Source organism: Natrix helvetica, assembly GCF_964273705.1.
Source record: "Natrix helvetica genome assembly, chromosome: Z".
In the NCBI taxonomy this organism is placed as follows: domain Eukaryota; kingdom Metazoa; phylum Chordata; class Lepidosauria; order Squamata; family Natricidae; genus Natrix; species Natrix helvetica.
The window spans coordinates 62,005,372-62,026,505 of record NC_138554.1 but is presented as its reverse complement, the minus strand read 5'-3'; the positions used below and the strand labels follow the sequence as shown (position 1 = coordinate 62,026,505).

Below are 21,134 nucleotides of genomic sequence, written 5' to 3'. Positions count from 1 at the left end.
TTCTCAGACCTATGACGAAAGCAATGGCAAGCTAGATCTCTTGCCAAGAAAACTGCAGTTTGCCAGAAGGCACAAATTGGAAGCAAGTCTGATTTTTTTTAAAAAAAATAACAGAGATGGCAAAAAAATGCATCTGAAAATGAGATTATTTATAATTTTGGATAACGTATTATATTGTCAAACTAAAAGAAATCAAAACAGATAACCTATTGCTGTTAGTACAATCTTGCCAGCTTCTATCAATTTAGAGTTCACTATAAAAAGATTACAAAGAAGCAATTTCCTACAATTAATAACTTTATTTTTGATTTGCTATCATATTCAATGAAAAAGAAAAAGAAAGAGGGAAAAGGAAGGAAAGAAAGGAAGAAAAGAAAGGGAGAGGAAAAATAGAGAAAAACAGAAATGAGAGGGAGGGGGAGAGAAGAGAGAGACCCTATCCCCACAGAAAACACTGAGCCATGAAACCTTGGTAGGCATGTCTGGGGGGGGGGGGATGTCATGTGACTGGGTGGGAGTGATGTTGAGTTGGCCATATCCACACAGGTTTTGTGTCTCCTGGTGTTACATAGTAGCAACAAAAATAATTTTATGGTTGGGGGGTCACTACAATATGAGGAACTGTATTAAAGGAATTAGGAAGATTGAGAACCACTGTTGTAGAGGATATTTTCATATGTTTAATGTACCTATTACATCCTGATTTGTCAGTTTTACTTCTATAAATGTTATAGATAAAACACCGGTAGGTTTATAGGTAAAATATATCTTTTAAAACTAATCATTTCTCCATCTACAGCACATTATTTGTTTGATAAAAATGGTAGGAGAGACTTTCTGCAATAGAGAACAAAATCTGCAATACAAAACCAACCTGTTTGATTTCTGATGAACTTCCACATGTATCTGCAGGGATTCATAATCATTTTGAGGAGGCAGTTTTAAATCACCTGTTGCTTCATCCATTTAATCCAAACTAATTAGAAAATAGTTATATATCTAAAATGGCCAAGAAATAAGATATTATTATTCAAAACATATATTTTATAATTTTATTAGCCAAGTTGTTTTTATTGTGTTTTCATTTCTGATTTGCTTGTCAGACACATTAAAGCAAAAATGGTTCTGACAACAATTTAATGGCACAACCATGTCATTTTCCAGAATTTCCAATCTGGCCATTGGCTGAAAGAGATTTAAGTTCTGAATAATGATCTCAAAACGAATTTAAACCATCTATTTGCATTTTAAATGTCCCTGGAACAATAAAAACATTGGCTTGCAAGCAAACACTGCCTTTATACAACTTAGAAATAGTGCTATAGAAAGATTCTAGTCATGCAGTTCATATTACTTTTGCATTATGGTGCTATGTCAGGTTTCGATGGGACTGTTACTGTACATATACATACAAGTGGCCCTCGACTTAAAACCACAGTTGAGACCAAAATTCTGTTACTGAGATATTTAAGTGATGTTGCCCCATTTTACAACCTTTCTTGCCATAATTATGTGAATCCCTGCAATCCCTAAATTAATAACAAGTTGTTAAGCTTGACTGTCAGAAGGTTGCAAAAGATGATCACATGACCTTGGGACATTGCAACTATCAGAACTGAATCAGTTGTCAAGTGTCTGAATTTTGATCACATCACCATGGGAATGCTATAATGGTGGTAAATATGAAAAATGAAAGTCATTTTTTTCAGTGCTGTTGTAACTTTGAACAGTCACTGAATGAACTGTTGTAAATTGAAGACTACAGATACTAGTATGAAATTACTTCCTAGATTTGTAATCAACTACCTGTGCTCCCAATTTATTCAGATTTCCTTTCTTTGTCTTCTGCCATTATTAAAACATGGGAAATTATGGAAGAAATTATGTGGAAAAAAACCTAAATCCCCATTTTTTTTTCTTTTCCAGGACACATTCAACATAGGGAGCAGTTTCAGCTTCTTGTTGGCAAGCTTACTGGGCAATTTTGAAAATCATTGATAGAAGATGTTCTTGAAAAGAAAGCTAGTTAGTTAATTTACTTATTTTACATTTCTAGATCTCCCATTAGGCAAGATTTGAGCTGCAAAAACCAAGCAACACTAAATAGCACCAAAAAGTTCATTTTAATCTTTATCCCTTTGCTCCATCTAATGATTGCTGTTCATCTATGTAAATTTTGCAGTTCATCTATGTAAAGCAGGAGGTAATGCATTTATTTAATGTATTTTAAGTGGTTGGGTTATTTAAAGTTTACAGTAATTAGGCAACTGAAGAGCTTAACTCCCCCATTTTAGATCAGTGAGAATGTTAAATAACTGTAAGGATTTTTTGCATCTTAATTTAAGACAAAATTGCAAAACGAATACTGGACTTTTTGTATCAATTTAATTTTTCCCCGGCCCTCCTTTTCTACAAAAAGGCTTTAGCTAAACCATTTTTTAAAAGCCCAATAGGCGGCTGATTTTACCCTCCTACTTCCGTTTTCAAAGTACAAAATCTTTTCCATGTATTGTACGCAGCACTATTTTCGCCAATAATCTCTCAGTTCATTTAATGCAAGAACACGAAAGTCACGTCCACAAGGCTTGGAATTACATCGGTCTGTGGGATCCCGATGTTTTGTTTTTATTTTTTTCCCAGGAATCCTCAGAAAAGGCGGATAAAAATCAAGCTTCCTTAGCTTCCCTCTTAAGTTCTGATTCTCCAAAGCCCTAAAAAAATTATGGAACAATATTAATTTATACAATCTCATTCAATTCACACGTTTCATAGGAGGCAAGGGTTTTGACCACGTACCCAACAGCCAAGATGCCTTCAATTGCTACCTGGAACATACGTTGGTTGATCACTGACGCCTGTACAAATTTCCCGCGCTTCTTTCTTCATTAACCAGGATCCGACTTGAATCAGAAGTGTTTCCGTGTTAGCTATCTACGTCATTTCCTGCCATTTCCGAATTCCCTGGATTAGAGGGAGAAGTGGCTTCCAGGTGGGCTGGGAATAAGTGAGTCTTAATAGTTAATTATAATTGTAGTTATGGGGAAGAAACACAAAAAGCATAAGGCGGAATGGAGATCAACATCTGCTCCGAGTGTCACTGCTACTGGAACCGGCGCTACTGCTTACGATGGTAGGTTAAATGGGCAACCGTGGAAGAGGGAAGGGAATTAGGGAGGGGAAAGTAAATCCACAATACGAGCCTCTGGAAAAGCGTTTCGCTTTGCGCGCCTTTGTCACTCAGACTTCGCCCCATTTTCCCCAGGCTGTGATAAAACGTCGTGGTGGGATTCACAGAAAGGATTCTGCTCCTGTTTCCTAACATCATAACATCATGTCAGCAGAGCTAACAATCAAGGACTATAAATTGAGACAGGCTATAATAATACGTTCCTTGTTTGAATCCCAGATAGACTAGAAAGTGGCAGAAAAGTTAATTGTAAAATAAAATGGTATATAGATATTGGCAATATTAGTTTACATATATAAATCTGTTTGTAAAAATGTTTAATACAAAAATATTTTACACTTTGGAGAGAGATTGAGTTATAATTTAGCCAAAAATATCCAATGAGTTTCTATGGCTAAGAGTAAACTTGAATTTACGTCTCCCCAGTCTTTGTCCAACATTTTAACTATTACATAGTATTGTGAGTTTTGGAAGTTTCGTTGTGTTCTTCAAAAACTAATAGTTAAGTAATTTGAAACACAGTTTACCAAAAAAAAAGTCTTTTTCTGACTGTACATAGTTGATCCCAATGCACAGCTTCTTTGATATGCAACATTTCTTCAACCATTATGGTTTGCATAATACAAATATATCACCTGAACTTAATGGTGTCTTGATGCTTGATTAGTTAGTGAAACATAGAACACATGACTGTTGCCTCATATCTATATATTATCTTTCTGCAAGGGTTAGTTCAGACAGAAGTATCTACTCTAGATCTTTTGCAGAAAACAGATAGGAAGAATTCATTCAGATTTGTTGACATGCAAAAATGCATAAATTTTATGTTGTTTTCTTACTATTTGTTTTGATCAGATTATCTGGACAAACCTTTGGAAAAGCCATTGAAACTGGTGCTGAAAGTTGGAGGTAGTGAAGTGACTGAACTTTCAGGATCAGGACATGATTCCAGTTATTATGATGACCGATCAGATCATGAGAGAGAGCGACATAAGGAAAAGAAAAAGAAAAAGAAAAAAAAATCTGAGAAAGAGAAAGAAAAGCATCTTGATGATGAGGAAAGGCGGAAGAGAAAGGTAAACAGCAATTTCAAGTAATATATGTTGTGTTGCATTTTTAAAATATATTTAAACACTGTCATAAAATAATACAACTGGAAGGATCCATTTTGTTCTAAAGGAATATAAACTGTGTGTCAGACCTGCCCCAGTCGGGTCCCTTAGGAAACAAAGATCCTTGACTTTATTAGGTTGAAGCAAAATATTCTTTTACTAAGGAAGTTGGTTGCAGTAAAGTCAGGCTTTCCTAAGGTTTCCCCACATGAAAAAGATATTTAAAAGGTTGCCTTTGCCTCTTCTTGCTGATTGTGCTTCACCAATCAGAGCACAATCATATTGCCCATTTGTGTACACACACACACACACCAGACAGGTGGCAGGACCTGACAATCTTCTCCCCCCCACCCCCAGGGACTTTAGTCCTGCAAAGGAAGAGAAGAGGGAAGGGAGAGGCACAGAATGTTTCATATTAATAATTGGTTCAATGTTTGTCTGAGTAACACTCATTGAACTTTTTAAGCAGTCTGGAGGCTTTAATATGTTTTGAATCAACCCATTTAGTCTCTGATGAAGGAAAATCTTTCCATGCCACCAGAATTTCTCTGTCTTCAAACTGTTGTGTTCCCTCAATCATAGTAGATCGAGAGGTAGTTGTCCCTTTGGATGCAGGGAAGAGATGGTTTGATTTCAATAAACTGCAATGAAATACAGAGCATATGCATTTGAGCATTTTTGGTAGTTCAAATTATATAGTGCTGAGTTAATCTTTTTATGGGCAAATGTCCAACATAATTTGGGCATAATTTTTTGGATGGTTGTCTAGACTGGAGAATTTAGTAGTCAGATAGACTTATCTGCCAGTTTAAAGTCCTTAGTATTTGTGCGCTTTTTATTGGCTTGCCTTTTGTATGCTTCTTTGGCTTCCTCCAAAGCCTTTCTTAACACTGGCCAGGTGGTTTGTAATTGGGTCACCCATTCCTGGAACAATAAAATTGATTGGGTGGCCTGAGGCAATTCAGCGATAGATACTACAAAGTCTTGTCTCATGGCAACTTTAAATGGAGTGAACACAGTACTACTGTGTACTGAGTTACTATAAGTTATTATAAGAGACAACCACAAAAGGAGAAGGTCTGTATAATTGTCCTACTGTAATTTCCATACGGGGTAATTACCATATGGTAAATGTCTTTCAAAAATCTTGGGACAATGGGGAATTACCTGAGGATTGGAAAAGAGCTGATGTGGTTCCCATCATCAAAAAAGGAAGAAAAAATAGATCCAGGAAACTAAAGACCAATTAGTCTAATATCAATACCTGGGAAGATACTGGAAAAGATAATAAAAAACAGATCTATAAACATCTAGAAATAAATAAAGTTATAACTAGTAGCCAGTGTGGGTTTGTTAAAAACAGATCATGCCAAACCAATGTTGTTTCATTCTCTGATAAAGTGACTAAATTAGCAGACTAGCAAAATGCTGTGGACATAGTATATTTAGATTTCAGCAAGGCATTCGTCAATCTAGACCACAACCTACTTCTTTATAAACTAGAAAAATGTGGGATAGACATCTTCACCTCCAGATAGATTTGTAACTGGCTGACAATTCACACTCAAAGAGTAGTCCTTAATGGTACTACATCTACATGGAGGGAAATAAGCAGTGGGGTACCACAAGATTCTATCTTAAGCCCAGTACTCTTCAATATTTTTATAAACGATTTAAATGAGGGAATAGAAGAGAAACTTATCAAATTTACAGATGACACTAAACTGGCAGTAATAGTCAACACTCCAGAAAACAAGCTTGGGATCCAAAAAGATTTTGACAGACTTGAACAATGAGCCCTATCCAACAACATAACATTTAATGTGGAGAAAAGCTAGATTTTACACCTGGGCAGGAAAAAACAAAGGTACAAGTACAGATTAGGCGAATCCTGGCTCAAAAACATTAACTGTGAGAGGGACCTTGGAGTCCTACTGGATAATTACTTAAACATGAGCCAGGAGTATGCAGCAGCAGCCAAAAAAGCTAATACAATCCTTGGTTGTATAAACAGAGGTATAGAATCAAAATCGTGTGAAATATTAGTACCTCTCTGTAAAGCCTTAGCAAGGCCACACCTGGAATATTGCATCCAATTTTGGTCACCACATTACAAAAAAAATGTTGAGTCGTTGGGAAAAAGTGCAAAGAAGAGCTAAGATGATTAAAGGCTTGGGGACTAAAACATATGAAGAACAGTTATAAGATTTGAGTTTGGCTAGTCTGTAGAAAAGAGGGACTGGAAGGACATGTTAGCAATATTCCAGTATTTGAGAGGCTGCCGCAAAGAGGAAGAGACCAATTTATTTTTCAAAGCACCAGAGGGCAGGTCAAGGAACAATGGATGGAAACTAATCAAGGAGAGAAACAACCTGGAATTAAAGAAAAACTTTCTAACAGTAAGAACAATTAATCAATGGTTAACAGCTTGTCTTCAGAAGCTGTGGGTGCTGCGTCACTGGGATTTTTTAAGAAGCGATTAGACAGTCACTTGTCTGAAATAGTATAGGGCAGCAATTGCGAACCTTTTTTGGCTCGCATGCCATGGGGGGAGCGTAGGGGGGGCGTGCACAGGCTTGCTGCACCCATAATGCAACATGCGACCCCCCCAGTGAGCATGCACGCATGAGAGGCGCTCCTCCCCATTTTTTACATGCTTTTTTCGCCCTCCCCAGGCTTCAGAGGCTTTATAGGAGCCTGGGGAGGGCGAAAACAGCCTCCCCCACCCCCACCTCAAAAGCCCTCTGAAGGCTTCAGGGACCTTCAGGAGGCGCCCATGAAGCCTCCGGGAGGGCTTAAACCGGCCCTACGAGCAAACCGAAAGTCCGTTCCCGAACTTCCGGTTTACCAATAGGTAAACGCTCCGGAGGCTTCAGGGAAGCTTCTGAAGCCTCCGGGTGTGGGGGAGAGTGAAAAATGGCTTTCAAAAAGTCTGAACTCAGCTGGCCAGCGCGCGCATACACGCTAACCAGCTGCCAGGCAATGCCATAGGTTGCCATCCCGGGTATAGGGTCTCCTGCTTGAGGAGGGCGCTGGACTATAAGACCTCCAAGATCCCTTCCAACTCTATTCGATTGATTGATAATTAATATAGCATCTGAGGTACTGCTCCAAGATCCCATTGATATGTTCACAGTCACCATTAGTAGCCAGATGATGCATGGAAGTGAGCCCCTGAGAATTTCCCAAACGTTTTAGTAACTCTTGCCAAAATTGCAAATCGGACTTCGTGATCAGAGATAATCCACTTTGGAGTGCCATGTAACCAGTAAACATGCTGCAGGAATAGTTTAGCCAAAGTGGAAGCAGAGGGGATTTTTTGGCAGGGAACAAATGTACCTACCATATTTTTCGGAGTATAAGACACACTTTTTTTCCTTAAAAAAGAGGCTGAAAATCTGGGTGCATCTTATACACCGAATACAACATATTCTTTTCCTCCCAAAGCCCCGCTCCTTCACCAAAATGGCTGTGCATACCCTTATGGAGGCTTTCAGAGAGCTCCTGGGAGTTGGGGAGGGCAGAAATGAGCAAAAAATGGGCCATTCCCCCCCTCCAGCCCCCAGCAGCACTCTATAAGCCTCCATAAGGCGCTGCATGCATTTCTATTGATACAAACAGGCCCATTTTCACAAAAAAAGGCTGTTTTTTGCTCGTTTTTGCCACCAACACCCCCGAGCACTCTGCAAGCCCCACCACCACCACCAAGGCTATTTATGCCTTTTGGGGGAAGAAAAATGAGCCCATTTTTGTGAAAAACTGGCTGTTTTGGGGAAGTGAAAAAGCTTTTTCCCCTTTTGGAAAGCTCTTTAACTGATTGATGAGAATTACATTGATCAAGTGCTGTGCCAGCAGAAACATCTACCTATCTACTGTATTTCTCTTCTCTATTTCTCTCTCTCTATCCCTTTACCTTCCTACCTACCTACACACACACACTCTCTCTCTCCCTACCTACCTACTATATTTCTCTCTCTCTCTTTCTTTCTCTCTCTTTCTATCTATCCCTTTCTCTACCTACCTAACTACTCTCTCTGTCCCTACCTATCTACTGTATTTTTCTCTCTATTTCTCTCTCTCTATCCCTCTACCTACCAACCTACCTACTCACTCTCTCTCTCTCTCTCTCTCTCTCTCTCTCTCTCTCTCTCTCTCTCTCTCTCTCCCTACCTATCTACTGTATTTCTCTCTCTCTCTCTCTTTCTATTTCTCCCTCTCTATCCCTCTATCTACCTACCTACTTTTTTTTAAATTTGCCTCTTCAAAACCTTGGTGCATCTTATACTCCGGTGCATTTTATACTCCGAAAAATACGGTATTTGGAAAATATGTTGGTTGTCACCCAAATTGCTGTGTCCCATTAACTTTTGGACCATTCTACTATAAAGTTCATTGATATCACTTTCCATAGAGCTTTTGGTTCTTCTATGGATTGAAGGGTCCCTTCAATCTGTAGAGAAGAAGAGTGTCTTCTGTTGTCTCTGGTAGAAGCACTGGTAAAACAGCTGGCTACATAGCCTTCTATGTCCTTTTTGAAAGATGGACACCAAAATTGTCACTTGACTAGGTGCAGGGTTTTTACGAACCCAAAATGTTCCTCCACTTTTGAATCATGACTCTGTTATAGGAAAAATAAATGATGGCTTTCTGGGATGTACAGTTTGGCCGCCACCCAAGCTAGATCATTCTGCGGTGTACATTCATTCTTATGCACCTCTTAGCATTTGTCTTCTCCTGAAGCTGCTCTTAGGGTGTTCTTTAGATCATCAGTTAGTTGGGCTTCTACTTTTGCCTGTGCTTGGGTGGTGATTATTTGCCTGGAGGGGATGATTGTCTTAATTACCTCTGGCTTTGAACTATTGTATTGTGGCAGTCTGGCTAGAGCATGGGTCCTCAAACTATGGCCTGTGGGCTGCATGCGGCCTGCCGAAGTCATTAATCCGGCCCGCGCAGGACCACGAGACTGTCCTGCCCACCCTTCGACCAAACACAGGACTTACCTTCACGTGCCCTGTTGGCTGGAACCGAAAGGTAAGGCCAATAATTTTGGCCTACAGAGACATTCTGGAGGTGGGGGAGTGAAAAATGGGGTGCACAGATGCCCCAGGAGGCCAAAAAACAGGCAAAACTGGCCCATTTTTCATCTTCCCCACTTCTAGAAGATAGCTAAAGAGAAATAGATAGCCAGAGAGATAGACAGAGAGAGAGAGAGACAGAGAGAGAGAGAGAGAGATTTCTCAAGCTCCTTGGGGCTGAGAAGAATTGCTGCAAAACTGAGTTTCCTGAAATGGACCACTAGACTCCTAAACAACTGAAAAAACGATTTAGTAAACAGAAAAGGCAACCAAAAGAGCACATGCAAACAAAAGCAAATACTTGCTCCCCTAGGAGCAATACAAATTAAAGTTTAGTTTGTATGCATTGTTCAATGGACTGTTAAATTGGCCATGCCCACCTCGTTACATTATCTAGCCATGCCCACCCAGTCACATGACTTCCTAGCCACACCCACCCAGCAAGTATGGCCTCCCAACAGTCTGAGGGACCATGAATTGGCCCCCTGTTTAAAAAGTTTGAGGACCCCTGGGCTAGAGTATCTTTCCTCCTGGGAGATATCATAATGTGAAGTTAAATCAGTTAAAGTACTGAGCCCACCATGTCTGTTTCAGCAATAATCTCCAGCGAGGTTCTCAAGGCTTCTAAGTTCTTATGGTCACTCCAAACTTCAAATAGGGTTTTCCTCACTTCTAGGAAATGCCTCCAAGTTAGAAGCATACAGCATGGATTGGGTTTTCCTTCCCTTTTTGTTTTTAGCAGGCAAATCCCAGGAAACTCTACAGCTGCTTTCTAGTATGGGGAGGAGCCCGCTTCAGCACTGCGTGCACTTTCTCTGGGTGAATTTCTATGCCCTCATGGGATATTCAATATCCCAGATAGTCAATCTTATTCCGGTGAACTTCACACTTGGAAAGTTTGACTTAAAAGCTGGGCAGCTTGTTTCTTAAGCACTGCCCTGACCAATTTCACATGGTCTGCCATGATCTTCATGTAGATCAAAATATCAATCAGATAGACTAAGATCCTTTTATAAAAGTGCTTCTGTATCAACTCATTCATTAGCTGCAAGAATACAGCAGGGGCACACTGCAGTCCAAAAGGCAGGACCCTGAATTGGAAACAGCCTAAGTGGCAATTTAAAGCTATCTTCCACTCATCCCCTTCCTTGATTCTCACTTGGTAGTATGCCTCCCGCAAATCCAATTTGGTGAAAATTTCACTGCCTTCTTACCAAGTTTCCATGGGAACTCAGACTATGAAGAGACTATGCAGGAGGGAGAGAGCATCTTTGAAGAGCCCATGGAGGAGGAAGAAAGCCAAGTTGGAGGGGGGAGTGGTGTAAGAGAGGAGCAGACTGAACCTGAGGGTGAGGTCAAACAGGTCATCAGTTGACAGTCAATATACTCCACAAGTCCACACACCCCCTTGAACTGTGGATTCTTATCTATTGCCTATTTGGTTAGACTGTTAGTGGATCATATTCTTATGTATAGGTTGCATAAACTCTTAGGGAGGGTAATGGCTCGTGGTTAAAGACACAGGGATTGTCAGCTGGAAACTCAACAGCCCAGGTTCAAGAGTGCCATATGACAGGAGGAGCTCCCCTTACTTGCCCCAGCTCCTGCCCACCTGGCAGTTCGAAAGATGCAAATACAAGTAGATAAATAGGTACCATTTTGATGAGAAGGTAATAGTGTTCAATGTGCCTCAGTATATAGTCATGCTGACCACGTGACCAAAGAAATATCTTTGGACAATGCTGACTCCCTCAGATAGGAAATGGAGCACCACCTCCTACAGTCAAATACAACTGGACAGGGGAAACCTTTACCTTAATAACCTTTTTGTGCTTTAAACTCAATTCCTATTAATGATTACTTGTGCCTGACAAAAGTGATTCTTATAATTAAAATAAAGTAAAGAATTTGTGCATATGCAAGTCTATTGAAAAACAACCTGCACTAGTCAAGTGCTCCATTTCCAAAATATACTCCTCCAAGAATAATTGTGTAAGAACTTTATACAGATGAGTACAAACACACTGCAGCAACCCAGAATACAGAAGAAAGAAATATACAACTATACAGCATTTTGTAACAAAGTGGATACTCACACAACTGTATCAAAAAGTCTCTGACTAATCAACCGGTTAAAGCATAACCAATACAAGCTATGAAAAGGATAACATAGATAACATTATCATATATCAAAAACATATCAGAAATAACCAGCAAACTATTACAACCATAACAAACAAATTTATAAGCCCTGCAAAACAAATCAAAGACCCAGCAGACCAAGAAGAAGAAAAAGAATAATTTGTAACTTCCTACAGCACTTTACAACTACTGTGTGGAATAGATATAACTATCAACTAGCAGTCAAAAAACATCACAGAAACTCCTTAATTTCACAACACATAGACAGACTCAACCATCGTTTCAACTGGGAAGCTGCAAGCATTCTAGACTAAGCTAAATCTAAAAATGTTTGGAAGCTTGACATTCAGATAAATTAGCCATCAAAAGACATTTAAAGATAAATCACATTTAGATACCATTCAAAAGAGACAGTAAAAAAGTTAAAAGGAAACAAAAAGACCAAAACACATCCTCTCCAGCAACCTAAACACAGATAAGCAGACAGTAAGTAAGGAGAGCCAATTTGGTCTAATGGTTTAAAACACCAAAAGCAGAGATCGTAAGTTTAAGTCTTGCTTAGCCATGAAAACCTGATGGGTGACTTTGGTCCAGTCATTCTTTCAGTCCAACCCACATCGTTGAATTGTTTTGGGTGGGGGGAGAGAAGGGGGAGGAAGGTGCATTGGATATGTTAGCCCACCATGATTGTTATTGTTTGCAAAAATAATAAAAGCAAGAAAGAAAGAGGAAGAAAGAAGAGGGAGGAAGGAAAGTACAAAGGAAGGAAGGAGAATATGAATGAATGAATAAATGAAATGAAATTATTAGCACCAGATAACTCAAGCAGAAATAATAATAATAATAATAATAATAATAATAATAATAATAATAATAATAATAATAATAATAATAATAATAATAATAATAATAATAATAATAATAATTTGAATTTATTAGCCGCTCCCTTTCCAGGCAGGACTCGGGGCGGCGTACAATGGAGCATATAGAACATAAAACATGTGTACAAACACATAAACATACATATATACAAAGACACACATGCACGGAGGAGGTAACAAATTACAACATTTAGACAGTTAAAAATCACCATTAAAATACCCCAATTGTAAGAAACCCAATGTATAATTAAAATTTAAAATTTAAAAAGACAGTCAGGAGGAGTGAGAAAAATTACGGTTGAGCCAGGCCAGATAATTGAAAGAGGTGGGTCTTCAGCTGTACATGGAAGGAGCGGAGATCGGAAGTAATCCTGATGTCACGGGGGAGGTCATTCCACAGGGCTGGGCCCATCACAGAGAAGGCTCTGCTCCTGGGTGTCGCCCCCCCGACACTGTTTGGCGGACGGCACCCGGAGAAGTCCCTCTCTGTGTGAGCGAATTGGTCGTAGGGATGTGTGGGGCAGGATGCGATCCTGCATGTAACTAGGCCCTGTGCCATGAAGCGCTTTAAAGATCATAATCAAAACCTTGAAACGCACTCGGTAGACCACAGGAAACCAGTGCAGCTTGCGCAGGAGAGGTGTTACAGGGGAGTATCTAGTCCTCCCCATAATCACCCGCGCGGCCGCGTTCTGAACCAACTGTAGTCTCCGAGTGCATCTCAAGGGAAGCCCCATGTAGAGAGCATTGCAGTAGTCCAGGCGAGACGTCACTAGTGCATGGGTGACTGTGCGTAGGGCATCCCGGTCCAATAAAGGGCGCAATTGGCGCATCAGGCGGACCTGATGGAACGCCTCCCTTGCCACAGCTGTTACATGGTCATCCATGGACAGCCGGGCATCTAGGAGGACGCCCAAATTGCGCACCTGTTCCATGGGGGCTAGTTGCACGCCCCCGATGGCCAGAGATGGAAGCACCTGGTTGAACCGGGAGGCCGGAAGCCACAGCCACTCCGTCTTGGAAGGGTTGAGTTTTAGTCGGTTGCCATCCATCCAGACCCGTACGGCCTCCAAACACCGGGACATCATTTCGACGGCCTCATTGGGGTGGTTCGGGGTGGAAATGTATAGCTGAGTATCATCAGCATACAGATGATATCCCACCCCAAAACCACGGATGATCTCGCCCAGCGGTTTCATGTATGTGTTGAACAGGAGAGGCGAGAGCACCGATCCCTGTGGCACTCCACATGTGAGTGGCCTCCGGGTCGATCTCTGCTCCCCTGCCAACACACGTTGCGTCTGGTCAGAGAGGTAGGAGCCAAACCACCGTAAAACGGTGCCCCTGACTCCCAACCCCTCTAGCCGGTGCAACAGGATACCATGGTCGATGGTATCGAACGCCGCCGAGAGATCTAATAGGACCAGGATAGAGGAACAACCCCTATCTCTGGCCCTCTAGAGATCATCAACCAATGCGACCAAGGCCGTCTCCGTGCTGTGCCCGGGTCGGAAGCCGGACTGGCGCGGGTCTAGATAATCATTTTCCTCCAGGTGACGTGGGAACTGCTGTACCACCACACTCTCTACAACCTTCGCTAAGAAAGGAAGGTTGGAGACTGGACGATAATTGACTAGGTCCGTTGGGTCCAGGGAAGGCTTCTTGAGCAGGGGCCGGTAGAGACCCCTCACCCAACGAGACGTTCACTAGGCCCAGGAGCCAGTCGCGCGTAACCTCCCAGGATGCCAGTACAAGCCAGGAGGGACACGGGTCCAATAAACATGTGGTGGGTCGCAGACGTCCACGCAACCTGTCCAAATCCTCGATGGCAACCGAGTCAAACTCCTCCCAAAGCGGTCCCTCAAGACTCGCCACGGGCGTCTCTACTGAACCACTGAAAGGGGCCCATCCCATCCGGAGTTGAGCGACTTTGTCCTGTAGATATTTCCCAAACTCCTCTGCTCTGCCCTGTAAAGGGGCTTCCCGCGGTCTCTTAAACAAGAGGGAGCGAGTCACCCGAAACAGGGCGGCAGGGCGGTTATCTGCAGACGCAATAAGAGCGGCGCAATGTTGACGTTTGGCCGCTCTTAATGCCACGAGGTACGTCCTCAAATAGGCTCGTGCCTGTGCTCGGTCAAATTCGGAACGGGAGGATCTCCAACGACTCTCTAGGCGTCTCTTGTGGCGTTTCATCACCCTTAGCTCCTCGGTAAACCAAGGGGCCAGGGTGGTTCGTCGCCGCAGGAGAGGCCGCAAAGGCGCCATCCGGTCTAGGGCCCCGGTAGTCGCACTATTCCATGCGTCTACCAGGTCCTCCACTCGGGGGCGGGTCAGGTCCACAGGAGGTGGCCCAAGCTCCGTCTGGAACCTATCTGGTTCCATCAGGCGCTTGGGGCGGAACCATCTAATACCTTCCAGTTCCGCCTCCTCGCGGCGGGGGGTAGCACCAGGGAAGTCCAGCCGGAGAAGTGAGTGATCCGACCATGACAGGGGAATAATGGCTGGATCCCCTATTCCCAGATCACTCATCCACTGGCCAGAGACAAAGACAAGGTCCAGCGTGTGGCCTCCCTCGTGAGTAGGGCCCTGAATTAACTGGGTCAGGTCCATGGCTGTCATGGAAGCCATGAACTCCCGAACCCCCTCAGACACTTCTCCCATCGACGGCAGATTAAAATCCCCCATCACTAAAAGTTTGGGATGAGATCAGCTCAAGGAGTTCAGGCAGGGCCGCTGACGTATAGCGAGGAGCCAGGTATACTATCAGCAGGCCCAACTTCCTCCCTGGGCCCCATCTCACGACAAGGGACTCACACCCGGATGTCTGTGGCACGGTGAACTCTCTCGGCTCTAAGTCTTCCCGGATAATCACTGCTACCCCGCCGCCCCTTCCCTGGGAACAATATCCTCTGTTTTCTAAGACAAAACCACATCTCCACCAATACTGTTTAGGCAATATTGCATATAAGCAAATGCCACATTCACTAGCGTTAATGATGTTACTTACTACTCAGTTGGGTAATGAAATGTTTGCGAGCAAATAACCAAACTCAACATCAAGGATTTTATGGTTAATTCTTTGGAAGGGCAAACTTTTATCTTGTTACTTTCCATCATTTTTCTTAAGTTACATCTCGCCTACATTTTGGTTTCCAGATAGGTGATCTCTGTCACTAAGCTAATTCCTTTTCATCTTTGGTTTGAAATGGGAAGAATATGAATAGACTTTCTAAATGAGATTATTAGTGAACATATACTGATTTTTCAACTCCATTCTTTTTACATTTTTCATTATATACTGCTCTTGATAACAGAAGATAAAATATTTTTGCCCATACTTTATAACTACTTTGAGTTCTAAACAGCCATTGAACTGTTTATGAGTTATTTTGTTTTCTTTACAAAAGCTGTTACCACCATGTGTGATCACTTCAACTAAAGGGGGAGATAGCAATGGCTATTGTTCCCATTGCTGCAGTTTCCATATTTACAGTGTGCTTGGAGAAAGCATACCTAACAACGTCTCAGTGTTATTTCGCCTAGACATCAATAAAATGAGAACCCAGATTATTGGGAGCAATATGCTGACCCTATAAACTGTTTAGAGAGGGCTGTAAAGCACTGTGAAGCGGTATATAAATCTAAATGCTATTGCTATAAGCTACAAGGTTGAAGGAGCCATTTTCCCTTTTGAAATCTTACAGTCATCCTCAGTTATTTTGTTCTCAGTTTAATATAATTAAAGTGCTTGCTAATCTTTATATTACAGTAATAAATATTTCCTATAAATATATATATTCATATGAAAATATTGACCACATTTTTTTAATATCAGGAAGAGAAGAAAAGAAAGAGAGAGAAGGAACATTGTGATACGGAGGGTGAAATGGATGACTTTGATCCAGGAAAAAAAGTCGAAGTTGATCCACCTTCTGATCGTCCAGTCCGGGCCTGTAGAACTCAACCTAGTGAGTAATTTATATTTGGTATATCAGTAATGCCAGTCATGATAATGCATTTACAAAAGTCATGGCAAATCTATAATATGCATGTTAAAAGTGACTTGTCATGATACTTTGGATGATGCCAGCATTCACCAATATCAACAAATGTTCTGAAAAGCATGCCCCATTCTCATATGATTTTTAGTAACTATGTGAGAATGGAATGTGCTCTCAGGAGGCGTCTGGACTCTCCAGAAGTTGTGTGTGGGGGCTATGCTCTTTCATAGCATCCAGAGCCTCTGAAATCATGTGAGAGGGGGATGTGCTTTCATGCACTTTTGGAGACTTCAGAGGCTGCAGAAGGGTAGTCTCCAAAACCACTTCAAGAGCGAAGGCCTCATGCAACCAGTTGCAGTCTTGGGTAGGCTAGAGCCTCTCAAGCAGTGTGTAGTAGATCCTAAGACAACAAGGCAGCCTTTTTGATGTCAGTGGTGGTGTTAGAGCTGAATTAGAAGCCCACACCTTTACTTCAGGTCCAACCTCAGTGCTACTGCCAGGTTTGTCTCAACTTAGATGTTTAGGAAAAAAAGACTCCATTTTCCAGTGGAAGAGAGGGAGTGGTCACGTGTAGGTATTCTCATAGCCTGATTGGTCCAAAGACTGAGAGCAAACGCTTAAATACTCCTGCCTTCCTTTCCTTCCCAGTTTCCTCTCAGTGTTTTTGGTCCAATCACTTGAGAATCAGTGGGTAGGTAGGAAATAAGTGAGTTTGTTGATCTCTTTATCTAATTTGGTCTGGATTTGGCTAATTGGACATTCTAAAACGTTTTCCAATTTTTTAAAAATTTGCAGCTGTGGCCCAAGGGACAGTTTTGGCCTCTGGGCGGTCTGGGGGGCCCCTTGGGGATTCCAGCCTCCCATCCGCGGGCACGGAGCCTAGCCCGACCCCCGGGGCTGCAGGGGTGCCGGCTCTCGGGCAGCTGCAGCCACACCGACCGTTCTCCTTTAGGGAGGAAGCCTTCGGCGCCATGAGGTTTTAGGGCGGCGGGAGAAGCCGCCGATCGCTGGAAGCGGCGTTTTTCGCCCGGGTGCGATCTTGAGTGACTGAGGTGAGCGAGCGAAAGGGGGAGTGCGCGCAGGCCTGCCGCGAGACCCCAGGGAGCCGTCGCCACGGAGGCCGGGAGAGCCGGGACACGCGGTTTCAGCCATTCTTTTGCCGCGCTAGAGTCCCGATGGCCATTTTGGATCGCGCCCCGTGTGTGCGGATCCCGCCGCGTTTGGGGGCCTACTTGAGGCCTAATCGGAGGCGGGCGGCCTAGCACGGGCGTCGGCTGCAGCAAAGGTCCAGGCTCCGGAAGGGCCTAAGGTGGCCTTCTCTCTGCGATCCCTAAACTCCAGGACACGTGCGTGAGGGCAATGGAAAAGGACGCGGTTATTCCCCAGGGCCAGGCCAAAGGCCCGGCGAAAGGGGAGGAAGCCAGGGGGGCCGGGGATCCCTCGGTTAATCCAGGGGCGGCCAAGTGATCCTTCAGATCCTCCACCAGGGAGGAGGCTAGGAGACATAGGGCATTGGAGAAGACCTTTGCCAGGGCCGAAAGGCAGGCCAGGTCTGCAGGGCGGGGTTCAGCCAGCAGGTCTTGTTCACCCATCAAGCCTCGGTCTGAACAATCCTCTCCCAGAGGCTTCAACCCTTCACCCCCCTCTGTTTCTCCGCCCAGGTCCTGCAGGTATTCCAGGCGGAGGGGGTCTCCCTCTCCTTCCCCTCTGTCTCTCCGGGGTTAGCACAGGGGGATCCCTTGGAAGGGACGTCCAGGGGACATGGTTCCTCACGCAGGTTGGCACCCCCTCTTACAGGGCTCAGGAGATTGTTCTGCCGGATTTTTGTCCAGGGCCGTCTTCGGATAGGGAGCGGCTTTGGCACCGTCTGGATGTTCGTCGGGCCTTGCGCATTTATCTCCGGCGGACGACAGAGTTCCGTTAGTCGGAGGCTTTGTTTGTCTCTTTTCAGCCTAGGACCTTGGGTGCTAGGGTGTCCTCGGCCACCATTGACTTCGTCAAGCCATCAAGGAGGCATATGGGGCGGTGGGGCGTCCCGCCCCTTCAGGTATAACGGCCCATTCCACTAGAAGTGCCGCAACCACGGCGGCGTGGGCCACTAGGGACCCCCTTGAAGACATTTGTCGGGCCGCCACTTGGGCGTCCCCGACCCCGTTCATCAGGCATTACCATCTGGATTTGTTCGCTTCGGCAGATGCTTCCTTTGGACGGAGGGTTTTACAGAGGGTGGTAGCAGATGCTCCCCTTGGGCCATAGTTGGTTGTTGCCTTATCCCTCCCTTGGGACTGGGCTTTGGTATGTCCCACACGTGACCACTCCCTCTCTTCCACTGGAAAAAGAATGTTGGTCTTACTTGAACGTGTCTTTTCTGGGGAAGAGAGGGAGTGGTCACAACCTGCCCTATTCTTGGTAGTTAGTGCCAAGGGGAGCCCGGGGTCCCCCAGAGGGGGCGGTTGTGTTGTTCTGTTGTTTGTTGTTCCAGTTCTACTATTCGCCTTCGAGGAAACTGGGAAGGAAAGGAAGGCAGGAGTATTTAAGCATTTGCTCTCAGTCTTTGGACCAATCAGGCTATGAAAATACCCACACATGACCACTCCCTCTCTTCCCCAGAAAAGACATGTTCAGGTAAGACCAACATTCTTTCTTTGAAGTGAAAGACTCTCACTAAAGTCAAGTAGTTACAGTGAAAGCAAACCTGGATCTGAATAATCCTGCACAAAAGTTGCAATTTTCCCCTTCTTCTGGCTCTCTCTGATGATTTGGGAATGACTTTGAAGATTGGTGCCTTCAAGTTTTGCATGCTATTCTCGGGCTTCATCCTTGATCAGCCAATTTAGTCCAGCTCAATAACTTCCTATCACTCTGGCATTTATGCCATACCCTAAGATTTCTATCCTTGCACATTCCCATGCCCAATTCTTATGTACCCAGTTGCTTTCCCCTCCCTTGCATTTTATGGTACGATTCCATGAAGGGAGGTATGCTGAAGGTGGGAGGTCTGACATTCTGCCCCCCTTGAAAAGACATTAGTCCTATAGGAAAGGAGACAAAAAGGAGAGATAGTTGGAGTTTAATGAGGCTTATTTGGATATTTGTGGTGAAATTTATGAAGACATTTTGGTGCTTGCACATGTTGGGTATCTCCCCATTCTGTCTGTGAGGGGAGGAAATCCTTCCACGCAATTTTCCTCAGTGTCTAGAGAATTAAAAATGTCTTTAATTTCAAAATGCTGTTCCCCTTCAATTAAAATGAGAGTTGGTGTTGGTTTTGCAGCGTGTAGGGGTTTCAATTGCTGGTTTCAATAGGCTACAGTGAAGACAAGGTAGACATGCCTGAGTGGTTTTGGTAGGTCCAATTGAATTATTACTGAATTGATTAATGCTGCTGACAGGGAAAGCATCAATATATTTAAGACCCAGTTTTTTCAATGGCTGCCTAGAATGCAGATATTTGGTGGAGAGATAGATTTTATGTTAAAATCTTTTGGTTTGGAGCATTTTTTGTTGGCATTATTTTTATAGATTTCTCATGCTTCTTCTAGTGCTTTGCACACTATTGGCCAAGTGCTTTGTGTAATCCATTTTGCTCATGGTGTAGTTTGTGGCTTGGCCTGGGGTAATTCAGACATTGCTACAAAGTCCTGGCCAGTGACGACTTTAAAGGGGGTGAAGCGTATACTATGTACTGCGTTATTGAAGGCCACTTCTGCAAAGGGGAGGACTCAACCCTTGCAGACCTCCTCCCTCTCCCCCCCCAAAAAGCTTTCTCCTCTCTCCACTGGCTTTCTTTCTGCCCACCATGCCCAGTCCATTTACTTGTCACTTTCCCTGCAGGAGCTGACAATTGTCTCAGCGAGAATGCTAACAAAGGCAATTTAGGTTTGGTTTGATTTGGTTTATTTAGATTTATATGCCGCCCTTCTCCAAAAGGACTCAGGGCGGCATACAACATTAAAAAACACACATCCCAAAAGTTAAAAAAGATTAAATCCATATCCAAAAAAACAAACCGAATTTTAAAAAAACAATACATTTAAAATAAGTTAAAATTAAAATTAACAGGCCATGCCGGCTTGTTTACCTCAAGATTAGAGAGGCAATATTTCTCAAACCTGGCCAGGAATAGGAACTTTGCTTCTGGCTCTCCGAGACCTTTCCACACATCAGTGGGCCTAGTTGATAGAGACCTTCTGGGCATGGTGGGAAATAGGGGAGGTAGTGAGCAGATGAGTAGGGAAAAAGACAGACTTATTGTGAGTGATGGTGGGGAAGCAGGAGGCCTATGCACTGCTGGACCTAACTGGCTGAGAACTTCCATCCCGTGGCAAGTTTCTGCACACCAGTGGCCTAGTTATCTGAGGTCTCTCAGATCTTGGTATAGTGGGAGTTGTCAGAGCAAAAACACTGGCAAGCACCCTAATTGTGATGACACAGCCACTGGGATGCTGCACTGGGCAGCGGTTGTAAGTCTGTTTTGGTCACTGAGCAAATGGTTGTAAGTCGAGGACTACCGTATTGAAACAGTTTTGTCCTCATATTTTCTACAAGAAACTTTTGAAAGAAAGATCTCATTTAAAGATCTATTCAAAACAGATTTGGATCCAGATGCTTGAAATATTTACTCCTTCAGCATAAGTCTGAATCTGCTTAACCTCTTATGTATACTGATATGTTTAAGATTTGTTGATGATTGCCTGCATAAGGGTCTTCTTATTGCAGTACCCATATATAAAATT

The 21,134-nt window shown here is 43.3% G+C and overlaps 2 protein-coding genes across 14 annotated transcripts in view; one reads left to right on the top strand and one right to left on the bottom strand.

Moving 5' to 3' along the window:
* TRIP13 (thyroid hormone receptor interactor 13) overlaps window positions 1-2,954 on the bottom strand; it is a 34,080-nt gene extending 31,126 nt beyond the window's left edge. Inside the window, exons 1-3 of one of the 7 annotated variants that reach the window (XM_081971630.1) lie at window positions 2,826-2,929; window positions 2,596-2,711; window positions 875-999 (exon numbers count right to left, since the gene is read on the bottom strand). In XM_081971630.1, the coding sequence (XP_081827756.1) occupies window positions 875-966 (92 nt within the window). In that variant the 5' untranslated portion in view covers window positions 967-999; window positions 2,596-2,711; window positions 2,826-2,929. Of the gene's footprint in view, window positions 1-874; window positions 1,000-2,467; window positions 2,552-2,595; window positions 2,712-2,763 lie in introns of those variants that run through there. The other 6 variants (XM_081971628.1, XM_081971631.1, XM_081971627.1 and 3 more) reach the window with 6 other exon arrangements.
* Window positions 2,955-2,989: 35 nt separating this feature from the next.
* BRD9 (bromodomain containing 9) overlaps window positions 2,990-21,134 on the top strand; it is a 57,737-nt gene continuing 39,592 nt past the window's right edge. For all 7 annotated transcript variants that reach the window (XM_081971612.1, XM_081971617.1, XM_081971614.1 and 4 more), the window contains exons 1-3: window positions 2,990-3,130; window positions 4,043-4,263; window positions 16,233-16,365. In XM_081971612.1, coding sequence (XP_081827738.1) covers window positions 3,037-3,130; window positions 4,043-4,263; window positions 16,233-16,365 — 448 coding nt within the window. In that variant the 5' untranslated portion in view covers window positions 2,990-3,036. The remainder of the gene's footprint in view (window positions 3,131-4,042; window positions 4,264-16,232; window positions 16,366-21,134) is intronic.